Source organism: Bufo bufo, chromosome 4 (assembly GCF_905171765.1).
Source record: "Bufo bufo chromosome 4, aBufBuf1.1, whole genome shotgun sequence".
Classification (NCBI taxonomy): Eukaryota; Metazoa; Chordata; class Amphibia; order Anura; family Bufonidae; genus Bufo; species Bufo bufo.
In genome coordinates, this window is record NC_053392.1 from 464,033,358 (window position 1) to 464,047,457 (window position 14,100).

A 14,100-nucleotide genomic window follows, 5' to 3' on the forward strand; every position below is an offset into this window, starting at 1 on the left:
CGTGCAATATATTCCTCTTTGGCCGATACAGCAGTGCTTATCCAATACTTGGCTAGTAATTTCCTCATACAGTGATCTACTTATGCCAATGTTAATATCTGTTGTGGAATCCCCTTGTAACAGGCCCAGCACACATATCAGTGGTTCGGCTGGTAGTCTGATCCCAAACACCTTAAAAATTATGTAAAATACTATATTCCAAAAAGGGCCTATGGCAGTGCACTCCCAAAATATGTGCCCCCGGAATATTGCATTTGGGGCAGATAGATGTGTCACGTACACCTATCTTATGTAGGAACTCAGGTGTTCTGTATACCCTATGTATCAGGTATAGTTGTGAAAGTCTGTACGTTTCACACAGTGATAGCAAGGGGCTCTTAGACAATATTTCAGACCACTGTACATTGTCTAGGAGGCCAACCTCTCTGGACCATTTTTCCCTAACCTTCAAAGGAAAGTGGTCTTGATAAAATGAGAGTAACAACTTCTGAGATCACTCCTTTGGTGTCGCCTCCTTTCCTGATTTGTTCTGCTAACAGAGATGCCTGTATAGTCATATCCGTTGTCCTACCCTGCAACGTCGAGGCATGGCGTAATTGTAGATATTGATAAAAGTTTGCGTTAGCAAGTTTGAATTCTTCCTTTAATTGTTCAAAGCTTTTGAGATTCCCATTTGCATAAAGTTGTGACACCCAATAGAGCCCCCTTTTCTCCCAACTACCAAAGCCTTCCAACTTGAACAGCTTCGGGAGGCTTGAATTGTGCCGTAAGGGAGCTACACCCCAAAGATTGGTAATTTCTTTCAGTTTTTTCCATACCTTGCAGAGCAGGGCAACACTCGGGACAGACTCTGGGGGGTGGACTACAGAACCAAGCTCAAAAAAAAAAAATATATATATATATCAGGTGGTCTCCCTCCCACCAAATAAGACATTAGCGCATTAACTGAGTCCGAGGTACCCATAATACTACAGGATTTGCATTGCTGAGCCTGTGCCGCTAAAAAGTATAACCATGGTTTGGGTATTGCCAGTCCACCACTATCCTTCTCCCTCTGTAAGGTCTCTAAGCGAATTCTTGGGCACTGTTTATTCCATATTAGGGCCCTGAATAATCCCTGTATTTTGTAGAAGTGTCTCATTGGTATCCACACTGGGCTATTATGCAAAATGTAGAGAAATTGCAGCATCAGCACCACTTTAACTAAGTTGGCTCTTCCAATGACAGATGGCGGCAGCTTACACCAGCTATTTACCTTTTGGGCACTACTGTTTAACAATGGGTTCAGATTTAAGTCTATATATTCCTGTGATCTACATGTTACCTGTATCCCTAAGTATTTAAACATACTGGACACTTGTAATGGAGTGATCTCGACACTGAATCCAAAGGAAGCATAACCGATTTGTCCCAATTAATGGTTAGACCTGAATATGTACCATAATCCTCAATTAGCTTCATTACATGGGGTATAGAGTGGTCGATGTCATCTAAAAAGAGCAACATATCATCAGCATAGAGTGCGTTGTTTTTTTTTCCCCGTATGCCTCCATATGTCAAACCCGTCACTTTGGGATCTGTACGTATTATCTGTGCCAGAGGTTCTATAGCCAAGGCAAAGAGCATCGGCGATAGAGGACAGCCCTGACGTGTACCCCTTTCTAAAGTAAACGCATCAGATATCGCACCATTGGTCCGTATTCTGGCTCTCTGTCCTCTATGTAATAATTTTACCCAGGACATAAATTTGGGTCCAAACCCCATATTTCCAATTACTCTCCATAGGAACTTCCACTCGACGCTGTCGAAAGCCTTCGCACATCGAGTGAAAGGACTGCACGGTTCCCCGCTTGTCCCTCAGATATCTGCAAGTTGAGAAATAATCGCCTGATATTGATGGCCATAGATTTGCCTGGCATAAAGCCAGTTTGGTCCCAGTGTATCAAGCTATCTTTGGCCAGAAGCTTGACGTCAGTGCATAGTAGGGAGATAGGTCTGTATGACCCTGGACATGTGGGATCTTTACCCGGCTTAGGCAGAGCTATTATGGCTTCTTCCATGGATTCAGGCAATCTACCTAAGATGTTCGCCTGTTCAAAAATTGCTAAAAGTTGCGGTAACAAAGTCTTTGTATTTTTTCAGCAGTTCCCCAGGTATTCCGTCAGACCCTGGCGCCTTCTCATTAGGAAGTGCTCCCACTGCCACCTCCAGTTCCTCCAGACTGAGAGGCTCCTCAAGGCTCTTTTTGGTCCGCTGTTAGTACTGGCAGCGGCGAGAAATTCCTGGGTCTTACTGTCTCTACGCTGTAATCTAGTGGAATATAATTGCTTATAATAATCACTAAATATCGCCATAATATCTGTGCTTTCCGTTGTTAAAATACCTGTCGCATCTCGCATACACCCTACAAATGAGGGTCCCTGCTGAGCTCTAATGACAGTGGCCAGCATATGGCCCACACTTTCGCCCTCCTCAAAGTATTTCTGCTTCCAAAAAAGCCTTTTATTATTTGCTAGCTCTATTTGATGGTCCCTATACATCTGCTGCGCTTCTATCAAATTAGATCGGGTTGCCTCAGTGGGATTATCAATGTATTTACACTCCGTATCAGTGACTAGATTGTAATTCTTGTGTCAATTGTCTGTTTCTAGCTTTATATCTTTGGATGCGCTTAACGAACATTCCCCTAACAGACGCCTTGAAGGAGTCCCACACTACCCCAATCGGTGCTGATCCAATGTTAATGGACATGAATTCCTGCATCTCTGCCAGTATACCCACTTCATCTTGTAATATGGTCAGCCAGAAAGGATTTAATCTCCATGGACCTCTATGCCTCTCAGACGCAGATTCCAGGTTTAACTCTATTCTGATGGGGGAATGATCTGAAAGACTTCTGGGCAGATATTCTACTGTCCGCACAAGTCTTAGTATCTGTTGGTTGCCTATTGCTAGATCAATTCGTGATCATGAATTATGAGAGCTAGAATGACAGGAGAACTGTCCAGAGTGAGGGTTACGGATTCTCCAAACGCCACTAAAATCTGCCTCTGCCAATACCTTTGCCATGTTGGACAAACGTTTTTCACTAGGGGTACTTGTCTCATGATGTCTATCTATACGATAATCAAGTATGTTAAAATCTCCGATAATAAGTGTAGGGACATCAGGGGACGCAGCCACAAAAGCTAGTACATGTTTCAACACCTCACCCGTGTACGGAGGTGGGACATATATCGAACTACATGTATAGTAGTGGCAATATATTGTGCACTGTAGGCATACAAATCTACCATCTAGATTTGATTTGACGCAGTGAAACGGAATCTGTTTGTGTAGGAGTACACTGACCCCTCTAGCATGACTTCAGTACATCGCGTGATATGCATGCCCGATCCATGCACGGTTTAACTTGGCTACGGATTCTGCTATCAGATGCGTTTCTGAGAGGCATATAATAGCAGGTTGGAACTGTCTAAGGGAGTTCAGCACTGCGTATCTTTTGGCTGCGTCACCAAGGCCCCTCCTATTCCATGCTAACACGTTAACCCCCATCATCATACCCCACAGACATCACTCCCCGGACGCCCCTCCTAGTCCCTCTATCTTCCAACTTTTCTACCTTTCTTTCACCGAGCATGCTAGTAATACAGAAAGACATGATATCATGGCCATGGTGCGGTTCCCCAGAACTGACAAACAAAATACATTGATACAAAAACATTCCCCTCTGAAACGCGGGGATATAAACTATTCACCAAAATATACCCAGCTAACTATGGGCAATGTGATTGTATATTCTGTCTGAGGTATGGAATCGGAGACGATATCGCCCTCTGACTACTCGATCTCTTAATTCGCCCTCCTCCAGAACATATTATACATAATAAACAAATATGCATCCTATTGTGCTTAATGTAGTGCAACCAGTTATATCATTATATAATTCTGCTAGGTACATTACTGTGCCTCACTAAGACTCTTTAACTATTGTAACAGAAACTCAGAGTCCCATGGTGCCCTGATACCCTCCAGATCAATGCCGCTGCCCCTGCATATACTCATCGTCCAAGGAATCTGCGCAGCTGACGTCCAAACTGGTACTTTACAACACTCTGTCGTCCATAGATCATCCCGAAGATGGCTCAGGGTGTCCTGGTAAATTGGCAGCCTCTAGCCGTTTCAAATATATGGACTTTTGCTTCAGCCACCACTCGTAGCCTGGATGGATACAACATGGAGTATGGTACTTGATGCTCTCTCAAGCGACGTTTCACTTCCGCATACTTCGCCCGCTTCTTCTGTACCTCTGCAGAAAAATCTGGGAATATGAGCACTTTTCTGTCATTTATCCACAAGTCTTCATGGTCCCTTGCCTTCCTTAAGATGGTGTCTCTGTCTTTGAAATGCAGCAGCTTCATCAGGATGGGTCTTGGAGGGGCCCCTGGTGGTGGAGAGCGGAAAGGCACTCTGTGCGCTCGTTCTATAGCAAACATATTTGATAAGGAGTCCTTCCGAAATTTCTCAATCAGCCACTGCTCAAAGAAAACTGCAGCATTAGTGCCTTCTACTTTCTCTGGGACACCCACAAGCCGCAAATTATTCCTGCGGGCTCTGTTCTCCAAATCGTCCGCCTTTTTCAGCAGATATGAGACATCATGAGTGATTTTACCCGGGTCTTTTCTTAAAGGAGACACTGTCTTCCAAGCAGCTGACCCGTTCCTCCACTTTTTTAATTCTCTCAGTGACCTTCCTGAGGTCTTGTCTAATAAAAGACATATATTTTCTTGCAGGCTCCCCATTTGTGTATTCAGGGTTATCAGCGCGGTGCTGCAGTTTGTAACTGCTTTACACACATCAGTCATTGTTCAGTGGGCAGCTGTGCAGACTTTCCAGCATTTACAGCCTCTCCAGTTGTCCCTCTCCCTCTGCCCCTCGTTTCTCCATGCTGCCAGCACTACCTGCAGTCGCCTCAAGTGGGGAGTACATCCAGTCCTCAGCGCTCTCACTAGGCTGGTCCACCAGTGATTCTGGTGTAATCAGGGGATTCGTTCTGGCAAACTTTCCCAGCCGTGCCGCGATCTCTGCAGCCTTCTCTCCTCCGCCATCTTGCCGAGAGCGCACCGCTGGCCCGCTCGCCTTCTTCTCCCTCTCCTTCTTACTGTTCCGCTTCATAGCACCGGCGGTCGAGGTACCCGGTGTCAGATATCGCTGTTGGGAGTAGCTTTCTTTGCACTTATATCGTGGATGCTGATGGATTTACAGGATGTTTGTCCTGGAGAGAAGGGCTCAGTCTCCTCACATGCCGCGCTAGGCCACGCCCCTACTTTTTTTTTTTTTTTTTTTTTTCTTCACATTTTTACCGGTCTGCGCATTCCGGTTCTCTGAATGCCGGATACGGCACTAATACGTTCCTATGGGGAAAAAAATCCAGATCCAGCATTCAGGCAAGTCCTCAGTTTTTTTTGGCCCGAGAGAAAACTGTAGCATGCTGCGGTTTTATCTTTTGCCTGATCAGTCAGAAAGACTGAACTGAAGACTCTCCATTCAGAATGCATGAGGATTAAACTGATCAGTTATTTTCCGGTATAGAGCTCCTAGGACGGAACTCTATGCCGGAAAAGAAAAACACAAGTGTGAGCTGGGGGGATGGAACATCTGATAGCAGGAGAACTGTTATCTGTTTTAATTTTATGCAAAATTATTGCAAGGTTTAGTGATTATGTCTGTTTCAGTTGTGCTGTCCTTGGATTCTTTGATTAATATTTTTTCTTTTATTGAAACAGCAGAATAGCCGAGATTTCTCTTATAGGAGCTGAGTACCGGTTCAGCTCTGTCCTGGTAACTGAGCATATAAACGTAGCTGATCAGATTCCTGAATCCCTCTTTGCCACCTTTTGGCAAATACACCGCCTACTGAGCTGTGCACTCTTGATCTACGTGCCTTTAAGTTTTCTCATAAATCCATAGCTCTGTGTCATTGTGTGGTCTTTCCAAAAATGTTCAATGCAGTGTACCATAATGAATTACGGGGATTGGAGGACTGTATAGTGGCACTCGTCAATGACATTACATGCGAACAGTACAACTTTAAAAAAAAGTGCGTGCATTATGTTTTATTGTGTATGAACATTTAATCACATTAAATGTTAAAGGGATTCTGTCACCAAGTTTTGGGCTATAGAGCTGCGGACATGCACGGCTAGATCGCTGCTAGCATGTCCGCAATATACCGGTCCTATAGGGCTGTGTGCTTTTATTTTCTTTAAAAAAGGATTTTATAGATATGTAAATAAGTCTTGTATGTGTCCAAGGGGCTGTACGAACCTTCCTGGAGCCCAGCCACGCCCGCCTGTGAAGGAGCCCAGCACCGCCCATGTCCTCCGAATCTCCTCCTTTCATCAACGATAGATTGCCGTAATCCCGCGATGCGCAGTTCTTTTCCCTGAGGCTGATGCCAGCACAGGGAAGGAACACTACCGGCACTGCGCATGCACGAGCTCGCGCATCGCGAGATTACGGCAATCTATCGTTGATGAAAGGAGGAGATTCGGAGGACATAGGCGGTGCTGGGCTCCTTCACAGGCGGGCGTGGCTGGGCTCCAGGAAGGTTCGTACAGCCCCTTGGACACATACAAGACTTATTTACATATCTATAAAATCCTTTTTTAAAGAAAATAAAAGCACACAGCCCTATAGGACCGGTATATTGCGGACATGCTAGCAGCGATCTAGCCGTGCATGTCCGCAGCTCTATAGCCCAAAACTTGGTGACAGAATCCCTTTAAGTATTCACTTATTGTATTAATTGTAACAAGCCATTATTTGTCTTGCATAACTCCTTACAGACGGACTTCTTTGGAATAGCTGGAACTGTTTATTGCATGCTGTTTGGCAACTACATGAAAGTTCGTGAAGAAAAGGGAGCATGGAAGACAGATGGCAGTTTTAAACGGTCAGTTATGGAAAGGAAGGGGGGGGGGGTCTAAGATCTTCCTAGTTTGGCCATACATCACTATCCATCAGCTGAACAGCTATTGCTTCAAGAACCCCACCCCCATACAAATGCATGCTCGGCTTCTGTGTGTGTTCAAAATAGGGAGAGGGAAGAAAGCCGCTGCCGCAGTGAGCAAAAGGATAGGTTGAAATCCAATAGCCTGATCCTTCTGTCCCCCTACATGTGCAGTAAGGGGAAAGTTGGGAGAGCGCTGTACACATTAGATGGTTAGCCAGCCCACCGTTAATCTAATATATAGACAAATCTGCTGTGTGTTTTTTTTTTGTTTTTTTTTTAACCCTTAACAGAAATCTAAGGCTGAAATTTGGATTTCTGCCATGGATGTGTGGGCTGATCCACATGTAGATCATTCCCATGGTAATTCAGTGGGGCTATTCTGCAGTTTTTCCAATCCAAAGCAATAATGAACATACTGTGGATAAATCTACAGCACCTACTTGATTCTGTCCAGGTTTTTTCCAGTTTGTTTCGAGTATAAAATATTCCATTCGCTTGCATTACTGCTGGTATTTGGGCAGATTCTGTCAGGATTTAGCCACGGAGTCCGTGCCTAAATCCTGACACTTGATTGTGTGAACTTGACATTTTATATCATAAATACTTTTCTGAAGATTGCATATTAAGGTGTTACTACTGCCATGTACAATAAAATACCTTATTTCTTGCTGTAGCCTTTATTTTTTGTTTCATGGTTTTATTAGCAATAAAATCCACTTTTTATGTTATGCAAATGAGTGTCCAAGGTGCCCAGCGGGGCGTTATTTTCCGTCTCTGGACGCCCCTCTACAGTGCCCAGCCCGCCTTCCTTTAGAGCCCAAGCACGCCTCTTCCAACATAAGTAACTGCCCACACCCGAATGCTTTGCCGCCGCCCCCCTCCGCTATGTGAAATCTCACGCAGGCGCAGTACCGCAGACTGCCTGCTCGATGTAGAAGCTCCTGAGGGCAATAGCTTTAAATTTGTCACTGGGCTCGGCGCATGCCCAGTGACACATTTGAAGCTGTTGCCCTCTGGAGCTTCTACATCGCGATTAAAGGGGTTGTCTTACTTCAGCAAGTGACGTTTAATATGTAGAGGAAGTTAATACAAGCCACTTACTAATGTATAGTGATTGTTCATACTGCCTCCTTTGCTGGCTGGATCCATTTTTCCATCACATTATACACTGCTTGTTTTCATGGTTACGACCACCCTGCAACCCAGCAGCAGTGGTCGTGCTTGCACACTATAGGAAAGCGTTGGCCTTTCTGGTGGCTGGGACTGTGGGAGCGCACATAAGCTGGTGCTTTTTTCCTATACTGTGCAAGCTGGACCACCACTAATGGTTTGCTGGGTGGTCGTAACCATGGAAACGAGCAATGTATAATCTAATGGAAAAATGAATCAAGCCAGTAAAGGAAGTAACATGGACAATCACAATACATTAGTAAGTGCTTTGTATTAACTTCCTCTAGTTAATAAATGTTGTTTGCTGAAGTGAGAACTCCTTTAATGTTATCTGATATACATGACTTTCAGAAGGAAAGGGCTTTAAGGAATGCTCATACCTGTTTAGACACTGTTTTAAAGATTTTTATTACTGGAACTCTAACGCTACCATTGAGTTGAACAATTGTTTGCTAAGAATGTGTTGGATTTCCAGTGATGCCAATCTGCATGCAGCAAATTTATAAATTTATTATTTTTTGACCGGCAGAATAGCCGGCCACCCAGTGGAGCCCATTATAGTGAGTGGGATCCAGCTATGCCACATACATCAATTTCAGAATTACCGTTATTTTCCTCTGCCAGAACAGAATGCCTGCTACAGATGTGGACGTAGCCTAAGGGGTTTGAAGACTATATAGAGATCCTTCATTCTGATAATTGATAGTAGTCCAAGTTTCATAGAGATCTATGACCTATGAGAATATTTTGACAAGATTTCCACTATGCAGTATATTGCTTATCTTTACTTCAGATTTTAAATGTTTTTTTATTTTTGTGTTTTTTTATTTCAGATTTCCGAATGGAGACTTGTGGTTAGACTTTTTCCATACATTGCTGAATATCCCTGATTGTAACAGCCCATCTCCACTCAAACATTTGCGTGAAAAACTGACTCGAACATTCCAAGTAATGTACACGCAAAAGATAAAATCTCTGCGCAACAGACTTGTCATCTTGCTTCTAGAAAACAAGCCTTCACGGAAGTAATCTTAACAGGACTTTTTCCAAAAGCTTTTTTTTTATGTGATGGACATTTCTTACCCACTTCTGTTCTTTTACGGTATTAAACAGATGTGCTTTAAGATGGCACTGCATAAGCTTGCACTCGGATTTTAGAGTATCATTGTATCATCAGGCACAGGTAATGCGCTCACCGCTACTCTCCTGTGAAAGGTTTTTGGGCTTGTGCATGCAGGTGCCGAAAAAAATTCAAATGGAACAATCTAAAAATTCATTTCCAGATGTTTTCAACACTGTAGATGGTGAAAAACCATTGTCTGTAATTATTGTGATATATGCCGCTGCACAAAGTGCAAAGTTCTGCGTATGCATCTCAGTATCGGTCAATATTCACAAAAATCGTGTCTAGAATGTGTCATAACAGATGAGAAGCCATGGCCCAGCTCCCACGCTAGCTTTCCTTGTCCTCATTTATGGCAGGTTAGGGTCCATTCATACGTCCATATGTGTTTTGCGGATCCGCAAAACACGGACACCGGCAATGTGCGTTCCGCATTTTGCGGACCGCACATCGCCGACACTCTTATAGAAAATGCCTTTCTCGTGCATGGCATTGGGGGACACATCACCATGGGTATATGTCCAACTACAGTGTATAAGTGTTGGCTCCTCCCCGTTGGGCTATGCCCTCTCCACAGACACTAGGCAGATCAGTCTTGTTCTAGTGTCCGTAGGAGGCAGACCTGACCTGCTTTTTGTGCAGGTCATCCTGCTACTTTTTTTATTTTATTTTTTCTTCAATTATTTTTTCTTTCTCTTCTCTGCAGGTTCCGGCCTGCGGCAGGGGTGGCTCCATCGTGTTCCACTTTAGTTGCCCTCCTGCGGGCGCGTACTCAGGTACCTGGCAGCCACCCAGTCCCCAAATCTGCTTCTGCAGTGGAATTCCGGCAGTCCCACGGTTCCCGTGTTGAGTCAGCCGAGGGGGTGGTTACTGCTGCGCCTGAAGACGTCTGAGGGTGGGTATGTTACATTAGGGTCTCCCACCCTCCTTCCCGGGCCTGGGCTCTCATTGCTGTGTGGGTAAATGACTTGCCTCTGATAGTGCCTTGCCTCTGATACAGTAGGTTGTGGATTCAGGCCCCAGCAGAAACTTTTATCTCAGCTGTATCCTGGCCCCAGAAGCCCCCTGGCCTTCCGTTTTTCACTCTCTGGGGGTCGCTTCTTAAGTTCTCTCCCCCACCTGGCCCCCGTTCGTCGCGGCAGCTCTGGAGCACTTCCGCGATCGCGGCCGTTCGTCCTCGGCCGCGCTCCACTAATTTAGGCCCCGGCTTTTCGGGCCTACTAGGCTGTAACTCCCCGCCCACTTTCTGCCCTTCCCGGGCTTACTCCGTCCCCTCCCCTCCGTGGAGCCTGGGAGGGGCCTCTCCTACCTGCCAATCCAGCCCCAGGTTCCCTGCTCTCTCTCATAGGGGCGGTTCTTCCTCCGGCTGCCGGCTCCTGCTCTCTCCGGTCGCCCTCTCCTGCTTGGGGCGCGCTGCACAGCTCCTGGCGTCTGGTAGGCAGCCTCTGGCTGAATTGCTCTGCAGGCTCCTTTTACTCCCTCCCCTCTCGATTGCTGCATTCTCCTGCAGCCCTGCCACCTGCTCTATAGCTGCTGCAGCACCTCTTGGGGAACGAGACATCCGGGGACAGAATGGACAGCCCTGCTGCTCTATGAGGGCCTCCTCTCCCAGCCTCCCTGTCGGATCGCCGCGTATTTCATGTGCGTCCATTGTCTACGGAGGTTTCCATGTGTTCGCCTTGTCCCCCTCCCACCCTTTTCTGTGTAGGTCCCCCCTGAATGAGCGCCCTCCATGTCAAGCCATGGGATCCTTGCCTGACTCGCCCAATCCCTGGCGGAGTCGCTGGAGCGCTGCCTACAAATTGCGGTCTCCTCTCTTCTCCCCCCCCCCCCCCCCCCCCCAGGGTCCTCCCTACAGATGGGTCACGCTCAGGTACATAGGGTCGCGCAAGGAGTAGCCCACGGACCCTCCTCGGGTGGTCTCAACTAGCTTCCACCCCTCCTCGGGTCACCCCACGACAGGCCTGAGGATGGTGACGAAGCCTTCTGTCAGTTGCCTCTGGGGACACCTCTGCACAGATTCCCTCGGAACAGAGCATCAGGCGGTCTTCCACCATGCAGAATCCCTCTGTGTGGTCAAGTCAAACGTGCATGGTGGTACCTACCCTACCCAGGTTTGGTACCCCTCTGGTGGACTTTCGGATGGCGCTGTCCTGCCTGCACAGGTAATTACCGCACAGGTAAGGCAGCCGTCTCCATGCTTAACAACTGGCACACCTACGTGGTGTCTCTGGTACGTACGCCCTCGTAGGCTGTACACGACAGACCTTCCTGGTTCCCCTATCCAGGGGCTATGTTCTGGGAAAGCTGATGATTCAGGCAGACGCCACTTGTAGGGTTGGCAACCCTTCTCGGCCTCTAAAGGTTCTTTTGTAGTGCCTGTGCCAGAGAATACAGGCCGGCTTCTATACCGTGGCGATTACATCTGTCTGTTTCCAGCCGCCTTGTTACTTTCATAGGTAGAGTTCCTACACCTACTCCAGATGCTGTAGCCATTACTCCTTACTGGCTCTATGGTGTTCCATGCGGCACTATTTCCCCCTACCGGGCGAGATATACAGGCCGCCTTCAATTGCCGTAGCAATTGCAACTGTCTGTTTCCAGCCACCTTGCTCCCTTCACGGGTAGAGTACCTACACCATCTCCTGATGCTGTATCCAGTATCCCTGGCGGGCTCTATTGTGTTCCGTGCGACACTATTTCTCCCTTTCCGGCGAGATATAGAGGCCACTCTCAATTGCTATAGCAATTGCCTCTGTTTGGTTCTAGTGGGCACTAGGCTGCTACCTTGGTCCCTTCACGGTAGAGTACCTTCACTATCTCCAGAGGCTGTTGCCGTTGCTCCTGTATGACCTTATGGTGTACCTTGCGGCACTATTTCTCCCTTACCGGACGAGATATTGAGGCCACCTTTTATTGCCGTGGCCACTGCACCTACCTCATCATAGTGTGCACCAAACAGCCATCTTACTCCCTTCTTAGGTAGAGTTCCTGCACTGTCTCTGATGCTGCAGCCGTTACACCTGTCTGGCTCTATGGTGTACTATGCGGCCCTGTTTCCCTCTTTTCTGGTGGAATAGAGGGCCTCCTTCAGTTGCCATTGCACTTACTTAATTGTGGTGTGCACCTGTCGTTCTTTGTGGTACCGTGCGGCCCTATTTTCCCCTTCCCGAGCGGAATATAGGTACCATTGCTACGGGGCAGCCGTTGCGCTTCTCTGGTCCTAGGGTGCACCAAGCCACATCGCTCTAATCTTAAATCTAGTACCTCTACCATCTCCAGATGCTGTACCATTGCACCTCTCTGGTCATTTCTCTACACTACACAGCCGTATTTCTACCTTACAGGTTGAGGACCTGCGCTCTCCAAATGCGGTCGCATTCCCGGATGCTGTGGCTTTGTTTCCACCCTCCTTAGAGTCCAACATGCAGCCACTTTACCTTGGTTTTAGGCGTGTGTTTTTAGTACCCACGTGCTGGGCCCTATGGTGCAATCTGTGGCCCATACAGTTGCTGTATTACTGGCTGCTTCCTTCCCCGGGCTCTAATCTGTGCTGCGGATGTTTGTTACTTCCCTTTTTGGTTCTTCCATACATCTGCCACTCCGTTACTGTCGTGCTCCTTGTACTTCTCAAGGCACTGTCCACAACGGCCATCCTGGTTCAGCATGTACATGGTAACCATATCTGGCAGGGGTGGGCCAGCCCAACCCCTTCCTCCACCTTGTCGGTCTATTGCCCAGTATAGGGCTGATCTGATCTCATGGGTGGTCCACATACAACCACGCTCCCTACACCATGGCCAGATGGTTGTTGGCTTTTGTGCTAGGGTTGCTCTTGCCATCCCTATCAAATACTATTGTCTGCTGCACTCCGCGTTCCTCATGTTATAAAGGAGTACCCGCATTGTTTTCTATTACAGGGCGGACCATTCCTGGTGGAGTACAGTGATCTCCACTGGATCTTCTCCGTGTTGGAGTACGTAGCTTGGTGTGTGGGGTGGGGGGGGGGAGTCCTGCTCCCTTCATATGTGAGCCTTGCTATGGCTTCCCTCACTCCAGTGTGCCCCTTCTGAGATTTCCTCGGCCTGCATCTGGTCCCCTTTTTTCCCTGATACTTCATTTGGCCGGAGTTTCTCCGGTCTTGCGCTTCTCAGCGGTATTTTGTTTTCAGAGGCTCGTTCCTCGTCCCCTAGTTTGGGGATGCAGGTGTTTATCTTTTCTCTTTTTTGGTTTTTACTTACAACCCCCTCCTTCCAAGGGTTGGCGGTTTCCCTTAGCGCCTTTGGGATTTTTTCCTTTCAATAGGGCGCTTAACTTCTTCACCTGCTTTGCGGTGAGGGGAGACCTGCTCCCTTCACATGTGAGCCTTGCTATGGCTTCCCTCACTCGTTTGGCCTTCAGTGATTCCATGTTCCCTTGCTCCCCTGGCCCGCCAGGGGTTGGCCTCAGGGCGTTTGTGCTTTCACCTGAGACTATTAGAATGTTAGGTAGCTCCGATACGCGGTGCTGTCCTACTTTCTCTCCAGCCTTCGACTGAAGAGAAAGTTGCTCTTTGCCTTCTTCTTGCATTTGGGTCGTTCTCACAGGCATTTGTACTGGGGTGCTGGCAGTCGTCACTGTGGCTTCCTTGGGGTTTTTCCCTGGTTATGTGGCTTCCTGCCTAGTCCATGCTTTTCTCCTGTTAAGTCACATGGTTCTTTCGCACCTGTATGCCCAACAGGTGGCATGGCTGTTCTTTTCCCACCCTCGGGGACTGCTTTGGGAAGTCCCATGATGCTGTGTCCCGCAATGC

General features: G+C 47.3%; 1 protein-coding gene across 1 annotated transcript in view; it reads left to right on the top strand.

Moving 5' to 3' along the window:
* BUB1 (BUB1 mitotic checkpoint serine/threonine kinase) overlaps positions 1–9,781 on the top strand; it is a 44,627-nt gene extending 34,846 nt beyond the window's left edge. Inside the window, exons 24-25 of the mRNA XM_040427336.1 lie at positions 6,849–6,955; positions 9,019–9,781. Of these exons, the coding sequence (XP_040283270.1) occupies positions 6,849–6,955; positions 9,019–9,214 (303 nt within the window). The 3' untranslated portion in view covers positions 9,215–9,781. The remainder of the gene's footprint in view (positions 1–6,848; positions 6,956–9,018) is intronic.
* The last annotated feature ends 4,319 nt before the right edge of the window (positions 9,782–14,100 follow it).